The sequence below is a fragment of the Tursiops truncatus genome, chromosome 13, assembly GCF_011762595.2.
Source record: "Tursiops truncatus isolate mTurTru1 chromosome 13, mTurTru1.mat.Y, whole genome shotgun sequence".
NCBI classification, from domain to species: Eukaryota; Metazoa; Chordata; class Mammalia; order Artiodactyla; family Delphinidae; genus Tursiops; species Tursiops truncatus.
The window spans coordinates 25,591,863-25,619,640 of record NC_047046.1 but is presented as its reverse complement, the minus strand read 5'-3'; the positions used below and the strand labels follow the sequence as shown (position 1 = coordinate 25,619,640).

Here is a 27,778-nt window from a genome sequence, read left to right as displayed (position 1 = left end):
GCTTGCAACAACTTTGTCTTACGTGCAAAATGACATGACTATTTCTTCCTCCCCCCCCACAAGAAATTTAATCAAGATGTTTGGGTAGTCTTATAACAAAACCTAAAAAGTATTGTTCAAAAAATACCTTCACAGCCATAACATAGGGCCCAGTTCTTTCCAAGTTGTCCTGAAGGTCTGACTTAATAGAATTCCAAGCAGAAGCAATAATAATTTTATCTTCAATTTTATGATGAATTTGAATCTTGAATATTACTACTATCTTTATGAACAATATTCTATTGAATCTTTTCTGTAAGAGCTTTTCATATTAACAAGTATCAACATCTGGTCCACTGACCGAAGCAATGAAAGAACACGGACGGGCAGTAAGACATTACTTCTGGTCTCCTCTGGGTAAGTGCTAGAAACAGGAAACAGTAAAATAAGTTTATTCTCAAGTTTGTGCTTCTACAATGATATCTATCAGTCTACTTATACTGAGAATTACTGATGCATCTGTCTGACTCTACCACAAAACTATGCTGTAGGAGGGACCTTGTCTCACTCAGCTTCAGCTTTCTCACACCATTTATACATTGCACTCGGGTACCCCAACACTTTGAAATGACGTCTATTTCCTTAAATAAAAGAATAGCTACTCAAATCTTATTTTGCTTTGGTTTGCTGCAAGAAGGCCCAAACCACTGATTTTTAGGTAGACAGGCAAAGGGATATGTCGTTCAAGCAAGCTTATTCAACACTGGGAGTAAATACTATTAGAAATCAAAACTTTTTTGGTAATTCAGATTTTAGAGCCTGAGTTCAACAAAAGAGAACACAGGTTAAAATAGTTATAAAATACTGGTTTACACTCAACATTATAAATAACCAGGGCTTCCCTGGTGGCGCAGTGGTTAAGAATCCGCCTGCCAATGCAGGGGAAACGGGTTCAAGCCCTGGTCCGGGAAGATCCCACATGCCGTGGAGCAACTAAGCCCATGCGCCACAACTACTGAGCCTGCGCTCTAGAGCCCATGAGCCACAGCTACTAAGCCCTCATGCCATAACTCCTGAAGCCCACACGCCTAGAGCCCATGCTCCACAACAAGAGAAGCCACTGCAATGAGAAGCCGGCGCGCTGCAACGGAAGACTAGCCCCCGCTTGCCGCAACTAGAGAAGGCCCGCACGCAGCAACGAAGACCCAACGCAGCCAAAAATAAATAAATAAATATTTAAAAATTAAAAATAAATAAATAAATATCCAGTTTTACTGAAGCATGGTAGTCAAACAAACACGGGCATAAACTTGCCTTTGAGAATAAGACTGCTTGGGGAGAGGGGCTTATGGTCAATGTGCCCCTCCAACAGTACCGACTGACACTCAGTGATGAAATTGGAACTGGGTATGTTATTTAAAACAGAGAGAGGGTGTCCCTGGTAGCACAGTGGTTAAGAACCCGCCTGCCAATGCAGGGGACACGGGTTTGAGCCCTGGTCCTGGAAGATCTCACATGCTGCGGAGCAACTAAGCCCGTGCACCACAACTACTGAGCCTGCGCTCTAGAGCCCACAAGTCACAACTACTGAGCCTGCGTGCCACAACTACTGAAGCCCGCGCACCTAGAGCCCATGCTCCACAAGTGAAGCCACTGCAATGAGAAGCCCACGCACCGCAACGAAGAGTAGCCCCCACTCACTGAAACTAGAGAAAGCCTGCGCACAGCAACAAAGACCCAATGCAACCAAAAATAAATAATAAATAAATTTAAAGTAAATAAATAAATAAAACAGAGAGAGAGGCGCAGACAGACACACACACACACAGACACACACACACACCCCTAAGTAAAGGAGGGAACTTTTATCCAGCCATTTGGTTATATTAACAGGATACAAAGATTATACTATTACTGTGCCCTTGAGCTCAAGCTATTGAGAGCACCCAATCATCTTACATAAATGCAGCTTCAAGTCCCAGATGAATCCTATCCTAAGATACATAAATGGTGGGGAATGGGAGGTCAGGCCAATAGGTGAGCACATTCAATTCTTAAAACGGTAGATTCCTACTATTCAGCAATAAAAGGAAACAAACTGTTGATATATACAACACAGATGAATCTCAAAATAATTATGCTGAGTAAAGCCAGACCAAAAGAAAAGTACCTCTACTTATATAAAATGCAAACTAGTCTATGAGGACACAAAGCACGTCAGAAGGGTTTACCTGGGGCTGCTGGGCGGGAGGGATTACACAAATGGAAATGGAAGCTAGATAACTTTTGGAGGCAATGAATGTTCATTATCTAATTGTTTTGATAGCTTAATGGGTGTATAATATGTCAAAACTTAAACTGTACACTGGTATATTGTTCATCAAGCAATTCTTAAGAGAGCAATTAAAAAAAGGAGCCAGGGCTCTCCAAATGCATGGTGAATTCCAGGGCCAGGGTGGGTGGGAACAGAGATTCCAGAACTATATTTGACCAGTTAATGTGGAAGTAGAAGCCCACAAAATTCTGGAGTAGATTATTTAACAGATGTTTTGTGATCACTTAGGGAAGAAAAGGGAACCAGCATGAGTCAATTATGAACAAGTCATGCTAAACTAACCTCATTTCCTGTTTTGACAGGGTTACCACAACAACAGGAGGGTGACGCCAGAGCTGTGGTGGATTCAAGCCACACTTGTCAAGCACTTCCCACTTCTGAGACTTCGTGTTAGTACTGGGGGCAAAGCCAATCAGCGATCCTGCTCTTAAAAAACTGGCAATTTAGTGAGGGAAGGAGACAGGAACAGACAGCATGCACTGCTTTTATCACAGTAAAGCACTTCTGAAACCCAAGGAGAAGCTGGGTAGATTAAGTCCAAATAAGGGCAACAAAGAGAGGATTAAAAGAAGATGAGGCCTGTAGAAACCATACCCTGAAAGATGAGCAGGCTTTCGAAAGAGGAGCAAGGGCACAGAGAAGGCGAGAGGCAACATGTGGAGAGGAAAACAATCAGGCCATCTACTGGGGACAGCTGGTCCTCACCCAACCAGGCACCTCCTCACCCAGTGGTGATTATTGGGTCCGGGGAATGTGCCATCAGGAGCCCCAGAATCCCAAGGCAGCGAGCAGAATGCTCCTCCAGGGTGTGTACCACAAGCGGTGGCCAAGGGGAGCTATCTGCAGGGTATACATGGTGCGTGAACTGTTGGGCTGGGGGGTCCACAAGCTCCAGCTCATGGGGGTTGGGGGGGCACAGCACTGGCTGGGAAGAGAAGAGGGCTATGCTGGAGGCCTGCTCTCCTCGAACTGCTGACACCCAACTCTAAAAAGCCCAAGATTTTTCAATTTGAACCTGATCTTCCAGGTCTTTAAGAAAGTTTATGTCTCGGGGGTGTGGGGGGGAGACTACATTTCTTGTTTCTTAGTTTGATTTATATGGTATGTGATGCTCCATTTGTATTCCTGACCCAGGCCTTGCAAAGAAAACATGAGGGGCAGGCCTGGGTTTGGGAGGCACAAAATGAAGATGGGGGTAGGGGAAGACAATGACAGTCTTGTACTTCCTGATTTAAAGATCTGAGGAGGCTTGCAGGTGATTCGGATGGCTCTGCGCTTCTAGCAGCATTAAAGAGAGAGAACAAGGTTAGGCGTAAGATATGGGAATTTTTAATGGAAGCCACAGAGGGTTGAACTACTGAGGAGAGATAAGTGGAGAAAACAGGTCTGATGACAGAACTCAGGAGCAGACAGAGGAGGAGGAACCAGCTAGAGAGTGAGGAAGCACCTATGAGCACCAGGAGAGAGTGGTGTTTCAGAAGCCAAGATTATAAAGAGTTCCAAACAGGAATGCTTCACAACAATTGGAAAGCATTCAATGAATCTGCAATCAGCTGATGTGTGGTACCCTGGGTGGCAGTAAGTGGAGGGGAGTGGGGACAGGAGTGGAAGCAGCACAGGTGACTACTTTTAAAGAAGGCGAGGAGGAGAATGACTGGCAAATCCAAGGGAACAACCAAAAGGCACACGCTGTTATGAAAGCAGTGGGTGGGTCGAAGGCTGGCGGACCAGGTGGGGTGAAAAGAAGACTCCCCAAAACTAGGCAGGTGTGAGAAGGCAGCACACACTTCAGGCAAAGCAGAGGTGCATGCAAAGCTACAGAGGCCTGCGGGAACCTGTGGCAAGAGAGTGGGACCCAAGGGGACACGGATGGGGTTGAAGCTGGAGGCATAAGCAGGAACCAGGCCATGCTTAAATATCTACAATTTTACCCTGGGGAGGCACCAAAAGATGTTAGGCAGGGATTTTAAGCATGGCGGTATTTTTATGAAGTTCCCTCAGGTAGTAGTTTATTGAAGGAATGGAATGGGGAGGGGAGTGCACCAGGCAGGAGCCGTCTTAGCCAACTTGGAACGATGGTGGAGCCACAGCTTTGGACAAAGTGGCCACAGGCAACTCAAGAAGTAGTGCCTACTTCATAAACCTCATGTTTCCTAGCTTGGTCCTGTTCAAATGCTCTCCATTCAATTAGACTATATTCCTCAATGGCAGAACTATACGTTCTAAATCACTTATGTCTTCTTTCTAGCAGCTGTAACCAAATTCACAGGGGAGAAACAAACAGTGGAGAAGAGACAAATCCTCCTAACAGAAGAACTTGGAGTAATATGTATAGATCCTCTCCCCTCCAGGAGGCGGGACTCAATCTCTCCCAGCCCCCACACCTTGCGGGCAGGCTGAACTTAGAGACTTGCTTCAAAAGAACAGAATGTGGGCTTCCCTGGTGGTGCAGTGGTTGAGAGTCCGCCTGCCGATGCAGGGGACACGGGTTCGTGCCCCGGTCCGGGAAGATCCCACATGCCGCGGAGTGGCTGGGCCCGTGAGCCATGGCCGCTGAGCCTGCGCGTCTGGAGCCTGTGCTCCACAACGGGAGAGGCCACAACAGTGAGAGGCCTGCGTACCGCAAGAAACAAAAACAAAAACAAAAGAACAGAATGTGAAGAGGGAAGGACAGTAACTTTACAGTGGAGAAGCCTGGCAGATACCACCTCCACCAGGCGATCAGTTACCACTACCAGTGACGTCATGTGGACACTGTGACTCCCTGATAGGATGAGGCGAGAAAGGCAGCTCATCTCTGTGATATTCTTTTCCCAAACCTGTAACCCCAGGCTAATAGTGAGAAGAACATCAGACAAACCCAAGTTGAGGGATATTCTACAAAATACTTGACGAGTACTCTTTAAGTCATGAAAAGAAAAGTGAGAAAACAGTCACAGAGAGACAGGCAGACATAACAACTAAATGCATGTAGTATCCTGGATTGGATCCTGGAACAGAAAAAGGAAATCAGTGGAAAAGCAAATTCCAAATAAAGTCTGAAATTTCTTTATACCAATGCTGGTTTCTCAGTTTTGATAAGCGCATACAGTAATGTAAGATGTTAATATCAAGGGAAACAGAAACTGGGTGGGGGCTTACGGGAACCCTCTGCACTATCCTGGCAACTTTTCTGTAAACCTAAAATTATTCCAACATAAAAGTTTATCTGAAGAAGGTCTTCCACTAAATTATACCTCCAAAATTGATGACATAATTATAATTAACATGTAGAAAATATGGGCTTAATTTAATAAGTAGAAGGAAACATAAACATTTCATAATTATCTACTTTAACCCCCATAAAAATAAAAATGAATGCCCAATGGAACAAAAATATTCCTAAAAATGTAACTGAAAACTTTACCTAATTGAACTTTAAGTTATGTTCCACCTCAATCATTTGACAAACATTTACTAAATACCCAATATAGGCTAAATCTCACTACAGATTGAAATAAATAGATCATCCCACCTGCCTTTCTCCCTTTGAGCATCCTTAAGAATAGGTATGATATTTGAAGGTATTTACTGCAAAACTACCTAAAAGAACAAAACCTGTATTGCCAAACATAAGGATTAATACATTATGGAATATTTATATAACAGGTCACTATGCAGCCATTAAACTAAGTATGAAGATCGTATTAACTAAAGGTGAGATTCAAAATAAACCAACGGACTGCAGCTTAAAAATATTTATCTAGAAGAGGCAATATACAGAACAAGCTAGGATGATGGGACCATGAGTGATTTAAAACGTAATTTAAATTGTATTTTGTCTTACTATTTCTGTCTGTTCTGTTGGGAGAAAAAAATAACCAGTGAGGGGTGGGTAATATAAGATAAGGCAGCTTGAAGGAAATAACTTGAGTTTTTAAATGAGTTCCGAAAGTTCTAAATACCTTCACAGGCTTTTGCTTCTTAACTTAAAAAACCAGACAGTATTTATGAAATAACAGTTTTCTGACACCCAGCAACAGGCAACACAGGCCAGCAAGCTGAGTCCTGTGACTGCCCCAGCTTACTGCCTGGAGTTTCCAGGTTTCAGTAAACAGAAGGGAAACCCAAATGGAGCCTGGTAGTCTCCCTGAGTTGAGACAGAATTCAAGATCTGGAGAGTCCAACTCAGAATTTCTGCGGCTGAGTACAGGAGAGGAGAACTTCAGAGAAGGTTGGGGAGATCCACAGAGGGTTCCCTCTGAGTGTCCAGCTGATAATGATCAGAGCTTGTGCATGATCAAATTCCAAGGCTGGGGAAGGAGCCACCAGAGAGGAGCAGATGGACTAATCCATGTGGAACAAGGCTGGGAACAGTTCCTCTTCTACCACTTTTCCAGTAAAGACCTCCTCACACCAGGACAAAAAACTGAGTCCTCAGAAAGGTGTTGACTCAGTACTGGGGCTAAATTAGCCTTTGACTAAAGGTTATTCTGGACTAAATGCTTAAAAGAGAGCTAAAATGCTTAAAAGAGAGTTTTCAAGGGATCAAAGTGTTCCAAGTAACTTAACTGCATCCCAGAAAAAAAAGTCCCAAAGTATTTAAAGAAATACCAAAAAAAGCCCTAGCACTCAATGTAAAATCCAGTGTCTTGCATCCAATCAACATCCAAACCCCCCCCCCAAAAATAAAAAATCCCCAGGAACTATATTCAATACCTTGCAATAACCTATAATGGAAAAGAATCTGAAAAAAACATAAATACTGAATATAATGAATCACTTTGTTGTACATCTGAAATACTGTAAATCAGTAAAAACAACAGCCACAAAACAAAAAAGCAGGAAAATACAATCTATAATGAAGAGAAAAGCCAATAAAAAAACATACCTAGGAAGTAGAGATGATAGAATTAGTAGACAATCATGTGTACTGGTATAAATATACTCCATATGTTCGTGAACGTACAGCACAATATAAAGAGAGAAGTGGAAGGTATAAGAAAGACTCAAAATGAACTTCTAGAGATGAAAAAAATACAATGGTTGAAATTAGCAAGAGATTATACACTGAAGAAAAACCTGGTGACCTAGAAGACACAGCAGTACAATCTAGCCAAAATGTAATGCAATGGAGACATCGGGGGGAAACAGAACACCAGCGAGCTGTGGGACAAGGTCAAGGAGATTAACATACATTTAATTGGAGTCTAACAACTTCACATGTACAAAATCCGAGGGAAAGTAAATATTTCTAGAAAAGTGCTAAATGTCAAGGAAAAAAGAAACATACAAGTGCTCTCTCTACACTGGTTTCCAACTTAGCAACAGGCACCACTTAGTAGCTGAGACTGTCATTACAACAGAGAGTGAAAACTTATGCTGATGCCCAAGTATTAGCTGAGAGAAGCTGCATTCAGATACCTATGGTATTAAGCTGAGATTATAAAAGAATTATTTTCGGATTCCCACTTGGACATACAGAAATAATTTGATATATTATGGACTCTGAGAAACAGAGGAGCCATTTCAAATCTACTACGTTTGCCAGCTGGAATGACAGCAGTCTTGCATGTGAAGGAAAAAAAAGGCCTGCTCCAAATTGCTCCATGAAAGCTGTACCCTTTATTCTTTAAAAAAGCATTATTCCAAAATTTCAGGATTTCTAGTTATTTGGTTATTAGAGTTTAGGAAAGAACCTTTATTCCTAAGACTTTATTCATCTGAATAGCTTTACTTTTGTGGTATAGTTCCTTTCACTGTTAGAAGTTCTCTGATCGTGTCTCATAAAATTGACCTTCCCCCGCCATCCTGAACTTTCCTGCTTTTTTTCTAGGTATATCTGGGTCTGTCCATGGCCCTGATGGCAGGGTGCTCAGCATGGTCACTACTCTCCAGTGCTGGTGGTGCCCACACCAGCTCCACTTCCAATTCGGCTACTGCATTCTCACACACACTCCAAGGCTGTGGGGTGTGAGGAGCCGCCCACAGGGCTGGCTTGTACTGCCAATTCTTCACACCCTCGACTCCTGATCACACCTCCTCCTCTCAAAGTCATACTTACTACAGTGCAAACAGCAACAACAGTTAACAGGGTTGATGCAGCACTTTCAAGTCTTGTTTCCCCCAGGTCAAGACTTTTATTTTTGATGTATATTACATATGAGGCATATTTTCACTTTACATGATGTTTACTCACAATTATTGATATATTGTGCTGTCTTGTTTCTCATATGGACATCACTCAAGATACTTATAGTTGGGTGGTGATAATAAAAAGAAATCTTATGAACAATTCTTATTTAATAATATCTACAACTTACTGAGTGTTTACTATGTGTCAGACATTGCTCTATGTTAATATCTGTGAACCTCTTTCAGAAGGTGGTATTTATTTAAGGTGGGTTAAAAAGCACAGCAGGGTTTAATAGGCAGTCTATGAGGAAAGGCTTGCAGAAGGAAGTAGCCACAGGAACTAAAGCATGGAAGGCTGGGTACAGGTGCGAAGTTGTCCAGTACAGCTGGAGTTTAGAGCTCATCTGGGCGAAAAGCAAAAGGTAACATCACACAAAGAAAGCTGAGAAATCTGTACTTTATTCTTTTTTTTTTTAATTTTAAAATTTTATTTATTTTTTTATACAGCAAGTTATTAGTCATCAATTTTGAACAACACATCAGTGTATACATGTCAATCCCAATCGCCCAATTCATCTCACCACCCCCACCCCCGCAGCTTTCCCCCCTTGGTGTCCATACGTTTGTTCTCTACATCTGTGTCTCAATTTCTGCTCTGCAAACCGGTTCACCTGTACCATTTTTCTAGGTTCCACATATACGCGTTAATATACAATATTTGTTTTTCTCCTTCTGACTTACTTCACTCTGTATGACAGTCTCTAGATCCATCCACGTCTCAACAAATGACCCAACTTCGTTCCTTTTTATAGCTGAGTAATATTCCACTGTATATATGTACCACATCTTCTTTATCCAGTCGTCTGTCGATGGGCATTTAGGTTGCTTCCATGACCTGGCTATTGTAAATAGTGCTGCAATGAACATTGGGGTGCATGTGTCTTTTTGAATTATGGTTTTCTCTGAGTATATGCCCAGTAGTGGGATTGCTGGGTCATATGGTAATTCTATTTTTAGTTTTTTAAGGAACCTCCATACTGTTCTCCATAGTGGCTGTATCAATTTACATTCCCACCAACAGTGCAGGAGGGTTCCCTTTTCTCCACATCCTCTCCAGCATTTGTTGTTTGTAGATTTTCTGATGATGCCCATTCTAACTGGTGTGAGGTGATCCCTCATTGTAGTTTTGATTTGCATTTCTCTGATAATTAGTGACGCTGAGCAGCTTTTCATGTGCTTCTTGGCCATCTGTATGTTTTCTTTGGAGAAATGTCTATTTAGGTCTTCTGCCCATTTTTGGATTGGGCTGTTTGTTTTCTTAATATTGAGCTGCATGAGCTGTTTATATATTTTGGAGATTAATCCTCTGTCCGTTGATTCATTTGCAAATATTTTCTCCCATTCTGAGGGTTGTCTTTTCATCTTGTTTATGGTTTCCTTTGCCGTGCAAAAAACTCTGAAGTTTCATTAGGTCCCATTTGTTTATTTTTGTTTTTATTTCCATTACTCTAGGAGGTGGATCAAAAAAGATCTTGCTGTGATTTATGTCAAAGAGTGTTCTTTCTATGTTTTCCTCCAAGAGTTTTACAGTGTCCCGTCTTACATTTAGGTCTCGAATCCATTTTGAGTTTATTTTTGTGTATGGTGTTAGGAAGTGTTCTGATTTCATTTTTTTACATGTTTTGCCAGCACCACTTATTGAAGAGACTGTCTTTTCTCCATTGTATATCCTTGCCTCCTTTGTCATAGATTAGTTGACCAGAGGTGCATGGGTTTATTTCTAGGCTTTCTATCTTGTTCCATTGATCTGTGTTTCTGTTTTTGTACCAGTACCATATTGTCTTGATGACTGCAGCTTTGTAGTATAGTCTGAAGTCAGGGACTCTTGATTCCTCCAGCTCTGTTTTTTCCCCTCAAGACTGTTTTGGCTATTCGAGGTCTTTTGTGTCGCCATACAAATTTTAAGATTTTTTGTTCTAGTTCCGTAAAAAATGCCATGGGTAATTTGACAGGGATTGCATTGACTGTAGATAGCTTTGGGTAGTATAGTCATCTTCACAATATTGATTCTTCCAACCCAAGAACATGGTATATCTCTCCATCTGTTGGTATCATCTTTAATTTCTTTCATCAGTGTCTTATAGTTTTCTGCACACAGGTCTTTTGTCTCCCTAGGTAGGTTTATTCCTAAGTATTTTATTCTTTTTTTTGCAATGGTAACTGGGAGTGTCTCCTTAATTTCTCTTTCAGATATTTCATCATTAGTGTATAGGAATACAAGAGATTTCTGTGCATTAATTTTGTATCCTGCAACTTTACCAAATTCATTGATTAGCTCTAGTAGTTTTCTGGTGGCATCTTTAGGATTCTCTATGCGTAGTATCATGTCATCTGCAAACAGTGACAGTTTTACTTTTCTTTTCCAATTTGTATTCCTTTTATTTTTCTTCTCTGATTGCCATGGCTAGGACTTCCAAAACTATGTTGAATAATAGTGATGAGAGTGGATATCCTTGTCTCATTCCTGATCTTAGAGGAAATACTTTCAGTTTTTCACCACTGAGAATGATGTTTGCTGTGGGTTTGTCATATATGGCCTTTATTATGTTGAGGTAGGTTCCCTCTATGCCCACTTTCTGGAGGGTTTTTAAGCATAAATTGGTGTTGAATTTTGTCAGAAGTTTTTTTCTGCATCTATTGAGATGATTATATGGTTTTTCTTCTTCAATTTGTTCATGTAGTGTATCACATTGATTGATTTGCATATACTGAAGAATCCTTGCATCCCTGGGATAAATCCCACTTGATCATGGTGTATGATCCTTTTAATGTGCTGTTGGATTCTGTTTGCTAGTATTTTGTTGAGGATTTTTGCATCTATATTCATCAGTGATATTGGTCTGTAATTTTCTTTTTTTGTAGTATCTTTGTCTGGTTTTGGTTATCAGGGTGATGATGGTGGCTTCACAGAATGAGTTTGGGAGTGTTCCTTCCTCTGCAGTTTTTTGGAAGAGTTTGAGAAGGATGGGTTAGCTCGTCTCTAAACATTTGATAGAATTCACCTGTGGAGCCATCTGGTCCTGGACTTTCATTTGTTGGAAGATTTTTAATCACAGTTTCAATTTCATTACTTGTGATTGGTCTGTTCATATTTTCTATTTCTTCCTGGTTCAGTCTTGGAAGGTTATACCTTTCTAAGAATTTGTCCATTTCTTCCAGGTTGTCCATTTTATTGGCATAGAGTTGCTGGTAGTAGTCTCTTAGGATGCTTTGTATTTCTGCGGTGTCCGTTGTAACTTCTCCTTTTTCATTTCTAATTTTATTGATTTGAGTCCTCTCCCTCTTTTTCTTGATGAGTCTGGCTAATGGTTTATCAATTTTGTTTATCTTCTCAAAGGACCAGCTTTTAGTTTTATTGATCTTTGCTATTGTTTTCTTTGTTTCTATTTCATTTATTTCTTCTCTGATCTTTATGATTTCTTTCCTTCTGCTAACTTTGGGTTTTGTTTGTTCTTCTTTCTCTAGTTCCTTTAGGTGTAAGGTTAGATTGTTTATTTGAGATTTTTCTTGTTTATTGAGGTAGGCTTGTATAGCTATAAACTTCCCTCTTATGATTGCTTTTGCCGCATCCCATACGTTTTGGATCATTGTGTTTTCATTGTCATTTGTCTCTAGGTTTTTTTGTTTTTCGTTGTTTTTTTTTGCGGTACGCAGGCCTCTCACCGCTGTGGCCCCTCCTGTTGCGGAGCACAGACTCTGGATGCGCAGGCTCAGCGGCCATGGCCCACGTGTCCAGCCGCTCCGCGGCACGTGGGATCCTCCCAGACCAGGGCACGAACCCGCGTCCCCTGCATTGTCAGGCGGACTCTCAACCACTGCGCCACCAGGGAAGACTTCTACGTATTTTTTGATTTCCTCTTTGATTTCTTCAGTGATCTCTTGGTTATTTAGTAACGTATTGTTTAGCCTCCATGTGTTTGTGTTTTTTATGTTTTTTCCCCTGTAATTCATTTCTAATCTCATAGTGTTGTGGTCAGAAAAGATGCTTGATACGATTTCAATTTTCTTAAATTTACTGAGGCTTGATTTGTGACCAAGATGTGATCTATCCCGGAGAATGTTCTGTGCGCACTTGAGAAGAAAGTGTAATCTGCTGTTTTGGGATGGAACGTCTTATAATTATCAATTAAATCTATCTGGTCTCTTGTGTCATTTAAATTAAAGCTTGTGTTTCCTTATTTCTTTTGTGTCTGGATGATCTGTCCAATGGTGTAAGTGAGGTGTTAAAGTCCCCCACTATTAATTGTGTTACTGTCGATTTCCTTTTATAGCTGTTAGTAGTTGCTTTATGTATTGAGGTCCTCCTATGTTGGGTAAACATATATTTGTAATTGTTATATCTTCTTGGATTGACCCCTTGATCATTATGTAGTGTCCCTCCTTGTCTCTTGTAACATTCTTTATTTTAAAGTGTATTTTATCTGATATTGAGTATTGCTACTACAGCTTTCTTTTGATTTCCATTTGCATTGAATATCTTTTTCCACCCCCTCACTTTCAGTCTGTATGTGTCCCTAGGTCTGAAGTGGGTCTCTTGTAGACAGCATATATATGGGTCTTGTTTTTGTATCCATTCAGCAAGCCTGTGTCTTTTGGTTGGAGCATTTAATCCATTCATGTTTAAGGTAATTATCGATATGTATGTTCCTATGACCATTTTCTAAGTTGTTTTGGGTTTGTTTTTGTAGGGCCTTTTCTTCTCTTGTGTTTCCCACTTAGAGAAGTTCCTTTAGCTTTCGTTGTAGAGCTGGTTTGGTGGTGCTGAGTTCTCTTAGCTTTTGCTTGTCTGTAAAGCTTTTGATTTCTCCATCGAATGTGAATGAGATCCTTGCTGGGTAGAGTAATCTTGGTTGTAGGTTCTTCCCTTTCATCACTTTAAGTATATCATGCCACTCCCTTCTGGCTTGTAGAGTTTCTGCTGAGAAATCAGCTGTTAATCTTATGGGCGTTCCCTTGTATGTTATTTGTCATTTTTCCCTTGCTGCTTTCAATAATTTTTCTTTGTCTTTAATTTTTGCCAATTTGATTACCATGTGTCTCAGCGTGTTTCTCCTTGGGTTTATCCTGTATGGGACTCTCTGCGCTTCTTGGACTTGGGTGGCTACTTCCTTTCCCATGTTAGGGAAGTTTTCGACTATAATCTCCTCAAATATTTTCTCTGGTCCTTTCTCTCGCTCTTCTCTTTCTGGGATCCCTATAATGCGAATGTTGTTGTGTTTAATGTTGTCCCAGAGGTCTCTTAGGCTGTGTCTTCATTTCTTTTCATTCTTTTTTCTCTATCCTGTTCCGCAGCAGTGAATTCCACCATTCTGTCTTCCAGGTCACTTATCTGTTCTTCCGCCTCAGTTGTTCTGCTACTGATTCCTTCTAGTGTAGTTTTCATTTCAGTTATTGTATTGTTCATCTCTGTTTGTTTGTTCTTTAATTCTTCTAGGTCTTTGTTAAACATTTCTTGCATCTTCTCAATCTTTGCCTCCATTCTTTTTCCCAGGTCCTGGATCATCTTCACTATCGTTATTCTGAATTCTTTTTCTGAAAGGTTGCCTGTCTCCACTTTATTTAGTTGTTTTTCTGGGGTTTTATCTTGTTCCTTCATCTAGTACATAGTCTTCTGCCTTTTCATCTTGTCTATCTTTCTGTGAATGTGGTTTTTGTTCTACAGGCTGCAGGACTGTAGTTCTTCTTGCTTCTGCTGTCTGCCTTCTGGTGGATGAGGCTATCTAAGAGGCTTGTGCAAGTTTCCTGATGGGAGGGACTGGTGGTGGGTAGAGCTGACTGTTGCTCTGGTAGGCAGAGCTCAGTAAAACTTTAATCTGCTTGGCTGATTGGTTGGTTGGGGCTGGGTTCCCTCCCTGTTGGTTGTTTGGCCTGAGGGAACCCAACACTGGAGCCTACCTGGCCTCGTTGGTGGGGCTAATGGCTGACTCTGAGAGGGCTCACGCCAAGAAGTACTTCCCAGAACTTCTGCTGTCAGTGTCCTTGTCCCCACAGTGAGCCACAGCCACCCCCCACCTCTGCAGGAGACCCTCCAACACTAGCAGGTAGGTCTGGTTCAGTCTTCCCTTGGGTCACTCCTTCCCCTGGGTCCCAATGCACACACTACTTTGTGTGTGCCCTCCAAGAGTGGAGTCTCTGTTTCCCCCAGTCCTGTCGAAGTCCTGCAATCAAATCCCACTAGCCTTCAAAGTCTGATTCTCTAGGAATTCCTCCTCCCGTTGCCAGATCCCCAGGTTGGGAAGCCTGACGTGGGGCTCAGAACCCTCACTCCAGTGGGTGGACTTCTGTGGTGTAAGTGTTCTCTGGTCTGTGAGTCATCCACCCAGCAGTTATGGGATTTGATTTTACTGTGATTGTGCCCCTCCTACCGTCTCACTGTGGCTTCTTCTTTGTCTTTCGATGCGGGGTATCTTTTTTGGTGAGTTCCAGTGTCTTCCTGTCGATGACTGTCCCGCAGCTAGTTGTGATTCTGGTGTTCTGACAAGAGGGAGTGAGAGCACGTCCTTCTACTCCGCCATCTTGGTTCAGGCTCTAAATTCCTTTAGTAAAGACAATTCCCAAATCTGTACTTTATTCTGATAACAGAAAGAATTCTCCAGCCACGAGTGACACTATCAGAAATACAGGTATTTCCAGACACTGAAGGAGGCTAAACAGAGAAATATTAAGACCAGTAAAAAGCCTACAGTTGTAATTCTCGAAATATTTATATGTCTCACTACTTTGAAATTACAGTAGTTGTCACATCTGCTGCTTGATCTTGCTATTTAAGGAATTAATAAAGAAGCACACACATTAAAGATGTATTTTCTTAATATTAAAAAAAACCAGTACTTCAACATAACCGATTTCCTTGGTAACCTTACATAATTTATTCTATTCATTTCAGACCACTAATCTGATCTGGCAGTGAGGACCTCCTCAGGAGAACATGCCTCTCACAAAGGATCTCCTGCATCCCTCGCCAGAATAGGACACACAAGAAGCACCTGCTGCAGAGCCCCACCTCCTACTTCATGGATGTGAAATGCCCAGGATGCTATAAAACCACCACCATCTCTAGCCAGGCACAAACAGTAGTTTTGTGTGTTGGCTGCTCTAATGTCCTCTGCCAGCCTACAGGAGGAAAAAGCAAGGCTTACAGAAGGATGCTCCTTCAGTTGGAAGCAGCACTAAAAGCACCCTGAATCAAGATGAATGGGAAACGATCCCAATAAACATATTTTGGATTAAAAAAACCAAACCAAACCAAAAAACAACCCACTAATCTGAGAAGGAGCCACAGGTTTCACTGACTACCTAAAAGATCCATGACACAAAAAAGATTAAGAACTCTTATTATCAGGGCAATTTACAGATTCAGTGCAAATGGCAGAGACAGAAAACTAGTACATAGAAGTTTGTACTCAAGATAAAAAATGTCAGTTGGGATCTTGAAGGAGGCACGATGAATAAACTTAAAACCATTCAAATGTTAAAATCAATTTTATCAGGTATTCATTAATCGTCTACATGGTTAAGCGCTATGGATACTACAGCGAAAACAGAAAATTCCTTACTCTCATAAACTTTATACAACATGGGGGAAATATAAAGAGACATGTATTAGGGGACTTCCCTGGTGGTCTAGTGCAGCAGGGGGCACAGGTTCAATTCCTCGTCAGGGAACTAAGATCCCATAAGATGCGTGGCAAGGCCAAAGGAAGAAAAGGGGGGGTGGGGTAAGGAGACATATATTAAAAATAGATAAATTATGATAGATACTAAGAAAAAATGCAAATGCTATAATTAACATCATCATGGATAACTAGAGAACTTGGTTTAAATTAGGGGCTCAGGGAAGGCTCTTCCTCTCTAAGGAAGTGGCATTTAAAACAGAGACCTGAAGGACAGGCTGGAATTAGCCAGGTGACGGGTAGCTGAGAAGGCAAGTGTTCTACTGAACAGAGAGAGGTTAGGCAGGTGAATCTGTGGACCCCAAAGAAGGCTACTGGTGGCGGGCACATACCAAGCCAAGAGCACATGGCTCAGGATGAGGCTGTGACCTGGAAGTTGTGCTAAGGGTTTAAGACTCATCTTAAGTGCACTTCCACTTTAAGGAAGGACTAAAAGTACCCAATTTATATTTGTAAATGCTCTCTCCAGCTGTGATATGAAGAATAAATTGTAAAAAGGAAAGAGTGAAAAAAGAAACCATTTGAAACACTGCAATAGCACCAGTAAGAGATGGTAGTGGCTTGGACTAAGCAACAAGCACATAACTGGCATTTTAAGCCAGTCAGTTCATTGTACGAAATCATGCCGCCCACTGCAGAACATTCGGCGTCCCAGACTCGAGGGCACTGTGAACCAGCAGCACTCTCAAATCAGTAAAATACTCACAAAAAGAAAAAGCAGCACACCTCTAAGGGCAGTGGTAAAGCCTCTGGAATGTACAAGATGACGACAGTGGAGACAGGAGGAGTTACTGAGATTGAAAAGGAAAGGTGCTGACTGGGATCTAGTGAGCAAGGTGGGTGAACAGGCCAGATAATACTGTCAAGGTCAAAAATGAGCTGTGCATATGGGAGAAAAAATTTGCAACATGTAGGACTTGTATTTAGAGTATATAAAGAACTCTTACAACTTCAAAATAAGACAAACAACCCAAAATTTTAAATAGGCAAAAGAACAGACATTTTTTGTGTGACAATACACACACACAAAGATGAATGATGTCATAAGGGAAATTGTAAATTAAAACCACATAACATACCCATTAGAATAGCTAAAATGAAAAAGAATGACCATACCAAGTGCTGATGAGGTTGTAGAAAAGCTAGAACTCTCATACCCTGCAGGTGGAACTACAAAATGGTACAATCACTATGAAAAGGCTTGGTGGTTTCTGAAAAATTAAATGCACACTCACCATACAACCCAGCAGTTCCACTCCTAATTATTTACTCAAGAGAAATGAAAATATATGTCTATGACAATAGCCAAGATACGTACACAACCTAGGTGTCCACTAATGGATGAATGGATAAGGAAGACGTAGTATACGTGTACAATGGAATACCAGTCAGCTGTAAAAATGAAAGAAATCTGCCACAACATGGACGGACCTTGAGGGCATTACACTAAGTGAAATAAGTCAGACAGAGAAAGACAAATACCACATGATGTCACTTATACATGGAATCTAAAAAACAAAACAAACAAAACAAAACCCAGGTGGTTGCCAGAGGGGTAGGGGGTAGGGATGGGGGGGGAAACAGGTAAAGGGGGTCAAGAGGTACAAACTTACAGGTATAAAATAATTAAGTCACGGGGATGCAACATACAACATAGGGAATACAGTCAATGATACTGTATTGACTTTGTATGGTGACAGATGGTAACTGTGCTTATTGTGGTGATCATTTCACAATGTATACAAATGTCAAACCACTATGTGGTACACATGAAACTAATAAAATATTGTATGTCAAATTACTTCAATTAAAAAATAAAGAAAATATACATCCATAGAGACTTGTATACAAATGTTTGTAGGAGCTTTATTCATAACAGTCACAAACTTGGAACAACCCAAATAGTCATCAACAAGGAAAGAGTAAACAAACTGTGTGTCACCGTGCAATGGAAGAGCACTGAGCAACAAAAGGGAAATGACTACATGCGACAACAAGGATGAACCTGGAAAACCCTATGCTAAGTGAAAAAGCCAGGCAAAAAAGAGCAAAGACTTCTAAATTCCATTTATCTGAAACGCTAGGTAAGCTGAGGCTGATCTACAGTGATAGAAAACTGATCCATGGTTGCCTGAGCTGAAGACTGACAGCAAAGGGCACAAGAGTACTTCTTCCTGGGGTTATGTAATGTTCCATATCTCCACTGTGGTGGCGGTTACACAGGGTATATATTTGCCAAGACTCAACTGAACTTTGCACAAAGAAAAGGTCCATTTTCTTGTATATAAATTATACCTCGCTTCCCTGGTGGCGCAGTGGTTGAGAGTCTGCCTGCCGATGCAGGGGACGCAGGTTCGTGCCCTGATCCGGGAAGATCCCACATGCCGCGGAGCGGCTGGGCCCGTGAGCCATGGCCGCTGAGCCTGTGCGTCCGGAGCCTGTGCTCCACAAAGGGAGAGGCCACAATAGCGAGAGGCCCGCGTAGCGCAAAGAAAAAGAAAAAAATTATACCTCAAAAGGTGATTTTTAAAAACTGAGCTATGCTACAAAACTGTGGGGCTGATTTTCTCTCATGGTTCATATGCTCATACTGAGGACAATTTCATAGGAGGTGTTACAAACAGGTTTTGAGCAATGGCAACATCATTAGAATAAATGCCCAGGCTTCCACAGTCATTTCTGAGGCTTTGGCGTAAATATAACATTTCTGGTACATTCAGGCTTTCTCCCCATCCTCCCCAGCCCCCTGTCATTACAGTCATTTCATAGCAGAGGCTCAATAATATTTGTGGATAATAAAGTTTGTCTAATGAAGGAGCTATCTCCTCATGCATTAGCACCACATACTGTACACGTTGTTAAGCAACTAAAATGCTATCAACTGTTAATGGGTTATTTTTAGAGAAAGCTATTAAGCTGTTCTCTAAGCTACCCATTTCGGTGCACTTTAATTATCTGAACACAAAACCACAGTACTTTGTTTCACAGATAAAAATTAACTTGTCTTCAGATGCTAAGTAAGTTAGACTGATCCAAATTAATGTTCCAAAAGTAAGTAGGTAGATAATACAAATGACAGCTTTAAAAGAAAACGTATTCGTTCCTTTAGCCTGATTCTCTCATAATTTACTAACCAAGAAAGCCAGTGCAAAGGTTTCTTTAGAGTGTGTGAACCATTCAGTGAGCAAATAAAAGCTAAAGTCATTTTAGCTGTAAAACCATCATAATTTTACATTATTTTAAGACTGAGTGCTCCAATAATACTTCAGATATTGCAACTTAAAATCTGATGTCATGAACACATGTGCACCCTCTCTAGGAAAGGTGCTCCATACAGCCCAGAGCTTGAACAAATTTGGTTGTCTACATATGCATTTTTAAATCTCTTCAGTAATAGAACAGGGGCCAAAGAGTCAGGTGAGTTCCAATTCTGGCCCATTCCCTTACTAGCTGAGACATCACTGAACTACCCAACACCTCTGAGCAACCATTTGCTTGACTCAAAAATGAAGAAAGCCTATGGGGTTATGAAGATTGCAAAAACAGCAGATGAAAAGCCTGAAAGATATTAGACCATCCCCAAAAAAGTGGAAGTCATTTTTAATTACTTTATTATTTTTTATTAATTTATCCAATGAAACCATAAAAAGAAAGTAACATCAGAAAAAAAAACTAGACTTCAAATCAGGAGGTCTGAGTTTTAGTCCTAGCTTGGCTATGCCCTGTATGTCTGCCCTGATAGTGTTGGCCAAGTTACAAAAAGAAGATACCATTATTCTGTGTTCAGGCTTCTTCCAAACATAAGTGCAAAACTTCTTTAAAAATTTTTTATATGTATACAAGAGACTGGAAAAAAACCCACACCCAATTATATGACTGAATGTACATACATACATATATATGCATAGATATAGCCATAGAAAGATGAAGACTTGTAGTGACTTATACTCAGTAAAGGTTCTACAAATTTTTGGTGGGCTCAAGTACACAAATTATTAAAGGAAAAAGTATGAAAAACATTTCTCTCCGATTAATAGGAAAAATGCGTCTCTATTACTAGATCTAAGATACCCCATCAGAATTTAGTACCGTGACTATCATCATCCTAAAACCCCACAACCATAAACTCTGTTATTTGAAGCACACTAGAGCAGCACAAAGTCAGAGTTAGTACTCTGCAACAGATCCAATCAGTACTCTAATCCAAGCACTCCTCTTTAGAAATGACCTTTGGAGTTCACCTATGCTCTGAACTTGTCACGAGAGAGACCCTGATGAAGCAGATGGGCTACTACTCACTTGTGGATCATCCCCCTACATTTCCTTCCTCCTCAGATATTCTCTTCTGCCTTCACTGGCCAAGAATTCTAGGACGGTCCAGGTCGGGCTGGCTCGCGGTGAGCTCTGAGAACAGCCAGACGTATTGAACCAAGACTAAGAGCATCGAGTCTCCTCCAGTGCTATGCATTCCGGGTAGCCGCCCAGGCAGCTCTGCGCACCTCTGGCCCTGAAGTTGAGTGAGACACTGAGAGAGGACCTCAGTAACCATAATGACCACCGCTTACTGAGCCCTCAGCACAGTGCTGAGAGCTTCAGAAAAACCTTTACTTGCTGTCTTCACCACAACCCTATGGCGGTAAAGCACAGCCCCTACTTTACAGGTGAAGAAACTATGGCAGAAGGGAGGAGTCAAGTAACTTGTCTCTGATTACACAACCAGCAGCCAACAGAACTGGGATTTAATCCCAGGCGTGCTGACCTCCAAAACCCCTGTTTCTCAGCCACTACACCATGCGAGGGTCAGTAGTCCTCCACTGGCTATGCCCTTTTGCTGGTGATGAACCAAGGTTTGGCTCATGATTCTGACGGGGCAACTGTAAAGAAGCTGAGGACAGCAGACAATGAGGACAAAAACAAAAATCATCGTACTGACCACGATACAGAAAGCATTCTGCTTCCCAAGGGAGCCGATCCATTTTGAAGGATCTGGCTATTTAGATCTTCTTCATCAGGATAAGCCAAAACCTAAAACCTGTCTCCTCTGAAACAAGAGGCAAATATGTCCTGTAAATGAGGTGTGGGAGAGCAGACCTGAAGGCAGGAGATGAAAAGGCAAACCAAACATGAGGGGAGGGAGGTGAGATCAGGGTCTGAATGGGGACAAGTAACAAGATATGCTGGAGACCAGCAGGAATGAGAATCCAGAGATTTTTAGTAGTGTCGATCGTGACAATCCAGTAATTTTCTTTAGCATATACCATCAGCCTGTAAGATCAGACAAAATAAACAGTTGGGTTCTCGTAAAATGGGAGTGGAGTCGTCAAAAGAGAGGAGAGGTCAGCAGACAGATCCAGACCCAGGCCAGACAGGACTAGGAGATTAGGAAACCATAAAGGTGAGGATCTCAAGTGGGGGTACAGGGGAGAAGGAGCAGGAGGAAAGGGAGCTACAGTCCGACAGAGGATGATCTACTTCGTAAGGCCACCCTTGCTCACCTTTGTAAACTGTACCCCAATGAGTCAAGTCAGAGAAAGAAAGGCTCGGATGATCATCCCCATCATGGAAACTTTAGGTCAGTCAAGAAATGCAAGTTTCTCATGAACTGCCCCAATGTCAGAAATATTAACACCCACCCAGACCTATGGAAGACGGAAAAGTGTTTAAACTGGAAGCAAACAGCATTATTATCTAAACTGAAAAGAACTGCCCGCACAACTAAGCAGACAGTGAGATGTTACACAACAGATGCTAAACTAGGTAAAGTAGAAAACTGTAACATACAATTATAACTCTAAAATACCAGTAAAAAAATCTCCAGTCAGAGCTGGAAAACTAATTTTACTTCTTTCCAATAAAAAACCTTCTACAGTTGGAGTTGTTTTTTTCTTTCCCCAACCCATCATGATAGAAGAGGAAGTAGATAAGGAAAGGAAGACCCTGAACAAAATCTGATAATCATTCATATGTATGCATCATAAAATATACGCAATTAACTCTCAAACACTGCTGGTGGGAAGACAGGTTATAAACCCTTCTGGACAGGTTGGTAGGACAGTCCTTACCAAAATCAAACATCTGCACCTATCTTTTGATTCAGCAATCCCGCTCCTAGGATTCTACCCTAAACATACATCTCCAGTGATATGAAAATACATAAGCACAAGGTAATTCACCGCAACATTATTTGTAACTGCAAAATACTAGCAGCAACCTAAATACTCATACACTGGAGAAAGGCTGAATGAACTATGATACACTCACATGGTGGAGTACTATGCAGCTGTAAAAAAGGAATGAAAAAGATCTACAAACTAACACGGAGTGGTTCCAAGATACAATGTTAAGTAAAAAAGCAAAGTATAAAAGATTTATACTATGCTACCCTTCATATAAGAAAGAAGAGTTATAAAAAAACATAAATGTATCTGCTTATCTGTATAGCAGAAATATAGAAAGGATAAACCCAGAACTAAAGAGATCGACTGTATACAGGGGATGAGTGGGAAAGTGGTGAAGGGGAGGATGGGAACAGGGTGGTAGGGATGAGAAGGGAGGGACTGTTCCTTGAGTATACCTTGTGTGTAGCTCTTACTCCGAAAGTCACAGTCATATCACATATTCAAAAAACTAAAGAAACAAGAATGAGGATACGGGAAGAACCCCAAATGGAACACCAACAGTAACAAATGAACCTAACTGTATTACAAATCAATGACATAACCACACTGAAGGGCATGAGGAACTAGAAACCAGCCTAAGCAACTTTAGAAAACAGTATTTTAACTGCATGCTGTAAAGCTAAAGCAGGAAAAGGCTGAACACAAATCCTGTAATCTAATTAGTGAACATGTTTCTCACAAGGATATGGGTTAGCAATTCTGCATCTACTTTATGTATAAACAGAATGGGACTGAACAAATAAGCAAACAAAATGGAAGATAATGAGAGCCAGGCTGGGGAAAGAATACAAGCAAGAGGAAAGGCTAAAATAAACCACATGGTGTTGGATTGGAATCAGGGACATCAGTATGAACTCATAGTTTTTAACATATACACAGACAGAGAAATACAGATGTGTGTATGTGTGGGTTGGTGTACACACATCTATTTTCCCAGCTCTGTTCACTAAGAAGACTTAGAAGCAACTACACCCCAGTAGCAACGAGCACACTTTGCCCTTAAAAAGGTACTCAAACAAGGGTGGGGTTTGTTGAAAGCAGTCACTCTGAAGGAGCAAACAAAGGTCGAAGTTGCAACAATTTGAAATAAAAAATGACAATACTGGATTACAAACCTACAGAATATAACAAATACCCATGAGTTCATACTGACACAAATAAGTAAGTGAATAAATCAGTGGGGAGAAGGAACAGCTCTTTCTCACAGAGGCACTCCAATCAGATGGAATGAGGAAAATAGAAAAACTGTCATTAGGTAAATACCACAATAATTTTTTCAGAAAAAGGTCCATGGATGGATGCTTAATCTAGTGAGTAGAAATCTGAGAAGAAACAGGGCATCTGCTTAGTCTCAAAGTACATCCTCTAAGATATTTATTAATTACAAAGGGGTAAATGGATGGACCCCATCTTAACCGGGTGATTAAAGTTAACATCCCTAAGGATAAAATATCTCCATAACACCAACTCTCTGATGTGATGTATCAAGAAAGGCACATCACTTCTGTTAAAACTGCATAATCTCATTCCATTCATGAAAAACCATCAGATAAACACAAACTGAGGGACAGCCTACAAAAATAACAGTCCAGGGCTTCCCTGGTGATGCAGTGGTTAAGAATCCACCTGCCAATGCAGGGGACACAGGTTCAAGCCTTGGTCCGGGAAGATCCTACATGCCGTGGAGCAACTAAGCCTGAGCGCCACAACTACTGAAGTCTGCGTGCCATAACTACTGAAGCCTACAGGCCTAGAGCCCATACTCTGCAACAAGAGAAGCCACCGCAATGAGAAGCCCGCACACCGCGACCAAGAGTAGCTCCCGCTCACCACAACTAGAGAAAGCCCGCGCACAGCAACAAAGACCCAACACAGCCAAAAATAAATAAATACAATAAATAAATTTACAAAAACAACAATCCAATACTCATTAAAAGTGTCACGGTTATAAAAGACAGAGGAAGGCTGAAGAAATGTCACAGTTGGAAGAGACTAAGGAGACACAACAATTAAATGCAAAATGAGAACCTGGAAGAAAAAATGACATTAGGGGAAAATGGGAACTGTGAATAAGGTCTGCATCTAGTATTGTACCAGTTTTAATTTCTTGGTTTTGATGACATTCCTACAGACATACACCATGTTCACATTAGGAAAAGGTGGTTACATGGGAACTCTCTAGACTATTTTTGCACCTTTTTTCTAAGTCTAAAATTATCTCAAAATAAAAAATTACATCCTTTTGTTAAAATTATATGCATATATGTATATTTGTGTGTGCATGTGTGTAACAAAGATTTTAAAAAGAGAACAGAGAATGAGAAGAATGTGAAAAGAGAGAATGATGGAGCCACTGCCATGATTCTTGATAATTTCCCAATTCCTCAATTGAGTCCTCCTTCCCTTAGGTCCTGGCCTGAGTCCCTGTGTTTCAATAATCTGAGAGTGTACACAAAGGATCCCCAAAGACTTCAGAGACTGTAGTGGGATAACTGAGGACATGGAAAGGAGACGTGACCCATGAGCCCACCCCCAGCAAACTGGGGGCTGGCGAATAAGCCAGAACTGCAAACAGTCCTGATTGCTTTGAGCCCCCCCCCCCGGCAAACCGGGGGGCATGCGAATAAGCCAGAGTTGTGAACAGTTCTGAATGCTTCGAGCGCCCCCCCCCCCCCCGCCCCGGCAAACCGGGGGCCTGCAAAAGAAGCACTGAGTGCTTTGGGCACTGATCCATGAGATGTCCTCAGTATAATCAGAGTGGTGGGAACGCAAGGAAATGTCCTTGTGCTACTTCAGTATAATCAAAATAATGGTGGGAACTTTGTGCTGTTTTTGCGCTCAAGGAGGAAGCACAGCAGGTGCTCATGAAAGCCAATTATTGCTCGTATAATTAATAAAAACATAGGATGCTGCTTTGGCACTTCTGAAATGTTAAGAAAACAAGTCTTAAAATGTAAATCTAGATAATGCTTTAATAAAAGTTACCACAGCAGACAGACGGCGCTGTTTTGCCTGAGCGAGCGGCAGCCCTCTACTGCTGTGCTTTGGCACAATTCATCTCGTGTGATGAGCTTAGTTTCGGCCCTGTCCTAAGAAACTACAACAGAGACCGACAAGAATTCCATAGGATCCTGGTCAGCACAACCAAGAATTTCTCAAATGTTTCATTGCTCAAGTTACTGTAGAAATCTTATTTCTGAAATCAGTTTCTTTTCTTTTCTCCCCATATTATCTCTTCACTTTTGCCCTTGACCAATAAATATATCTGTTGCCAGACACAATCAAAGATCCAGACAGAGAGGAACACTGCCAGAGACAGTGGCTGCCCCCAGGTAACTCCCAACACTGATCCTCCGCACACTCAGAGTGACAGCTGATCTCCAGGACAACTGCTGAAACTAGGGCCTGTACTCCGAAAAATCTACCCATGTGACAGACTGTCAAGAATCTGAAGAAACAACCTTAAAACTAATCAAGTTTTATTTTGGGTCAAGTTACAAAAGCCCTGGTCTTGGAAGTCCTGAATCTGAATTCAAGTTCTTGCACTGTCACAACTCTGTGCTTGTAACCATGGGCAATTCTCTTAACCTTGCTGAACCTCAATATCTCCCCCATAAAATGGAAAGAATACTTATCTCTCATATATAGGCTTATTTGGAAGAATAAGTATCTGCGAACTCACTTCATAAATTCAATACAAATGCAAACAATACCACTGCCACCTACGTGACAACAATTTTATCAGAGTTCCAGCCCAACAATCTCTCTCTTTTTTTTTTTTTTTTTGGCGGTATGCGGGCCTCTCACTGTTGTGGCCTCTCCCGTTGCAGAGCACAGGCTCCGGATGCACAGGCTCAGCGGCCATGGCTCACCGGCCCAGCCGCTCCGCGGCATGTGGGATCCTCCCAGACCGGGGCACGAACCCGTGTCCTCTGCATCGGCAGGCAGACTCTTAACCACCGCACCACCAGGGAAGCCCAACAATCTCATGTTTTAATTATTTCATTATCATTTTAAAATAAATCAGTTAATAATTATATCAATTTTCAGTTCATCACTGTACACTGTATTATTTTAATTTTCCTTATATTCCCATTAGATATAAAAATTATGCTAATTTTTAAGAACACAACAACTATATAAAACTTTAAAAGAATTAAGTCCTACCATATAGTCTAAATATCTTAGCCAAAGCTACCCAATGCGAGGGCTAGGATTAACACTTGGTCCTTCCTCTGAATTCTGTGTTCTTTCCATTATGTAAAAATGTGCCCAGAAAGTCTTACACAACAGAACTTTGGGAAGCACTAAGTGAGAAGTGGTACAGAATGCCGCCTCCTTCAAAACTCAACAAAATAAACATGTTATAAACAAAGAACAAAGATAAGACTCAACTGAAGGAACACAGCAAGCAAATTTTAAAGGGCAACCAGGAGCGGGAGTGGCCACTAAGCACAAACAATACAGGTCCAGGAGAAAAGGAGCAGGCTTAGCAGAGTCATCTCTAAGAATGGAGATAAAGACAGAATGGGACTCATAAACACATTTAAAGTGTTACACACAAGGGGAATGCTAAATAAAAACAGACCAGAATATATTCTGCAGAACCGTGACATATTACAAAAGAATTTAAAATAAAAAAAGAATTCTGCAAATAGCAGAATCAGGATTTAAAAAAAAAAGAATAAGTCAAGCAGAATGTAAATTAAAAAATAATAATTTATAAGGTAACAATAACAGAAATCAGTTAAATAGACGGAAGAGAGTGCAGATGATACCATCAGAGCTGGAAAACAGATTAAAAAAGAATTAGGGACTTTCCTGGCGGTCCAGGGGTTAGGACTCTGTGCTTCCACTGCAGGGGGCACAGATTTGATCCCTGATCAGGGAACTAAGACCCTGCAAGCCGCACACCACGGTCAAAAAATAAAAATAAAAGAATTAAGCTACAATAACAGAGGCCCACAAAAAGAGTTAAGATTAACTGTTTAAGATCAGAGAGACAGTAAAATTAGAAAATAAATAAATAAAAATCAGAGAGAAAATAATCAAATAATATTTTTTGAATTAAAAACAAAAAAGATATCATTGGCAAGAATAAAAGAATAGTGTGCCTACCAATCAGGGTTAAATCCAAGAGGAAGAGGCTCAAAAAGGAAGAATAACCAGTGGCAAAAGGAGGAAAAACGAAGATCTCAGAATGCAGAAAGAGATGAGAAAATGATGCACACCCAGGCCCAACTATGAGAAGTAAAATAAGTGAAGGTGGTTATTCGCCAAGTTCATTTTACAGAGCCAATGCCAAATAGCAACTAATGACTCTGAAAAGTAAATCTTGACAACTTAACAAAATAGTAAAATGTAAAATGCATGTGAAAAGAAGCCGGAATGTAAAAGGGCACCCCTTCCCCCAGCTCCACGTTGGCAGGAGGCTTTCT

The 27,778-nt window shown here is 41.1% G+C and overlaps 1 protein-coding gene across 4 annotated transcripts in view; it reads right to left on the bottom strand.

Moving 5' to 3' along the window:
* The window catches only part of MAPK1 (mitogen-activated protein kinase 1), a 91,654-nt gene that overhangs the window by 38,808 nt on the left and 25,068 nt on the right, over positions 1-27,778 (bottom strand). For 2 of the 4 annotated variants that reach the window (XM_033837359.2, XM_033837360.2), the window contains one exon: positions 341-403. The exons of the other annotated variants lie outside the window; for them this stretch is intronic. In XM_033837359.2, coding sequence (XP_033693250.1) covers positions 341-403 — 63 coding nt within the window. The remainder of the gene's footprint in view (positions 1-340; positions 404-27,778) is intronic. 4 annotated transcript variants of the gene reach the window in all.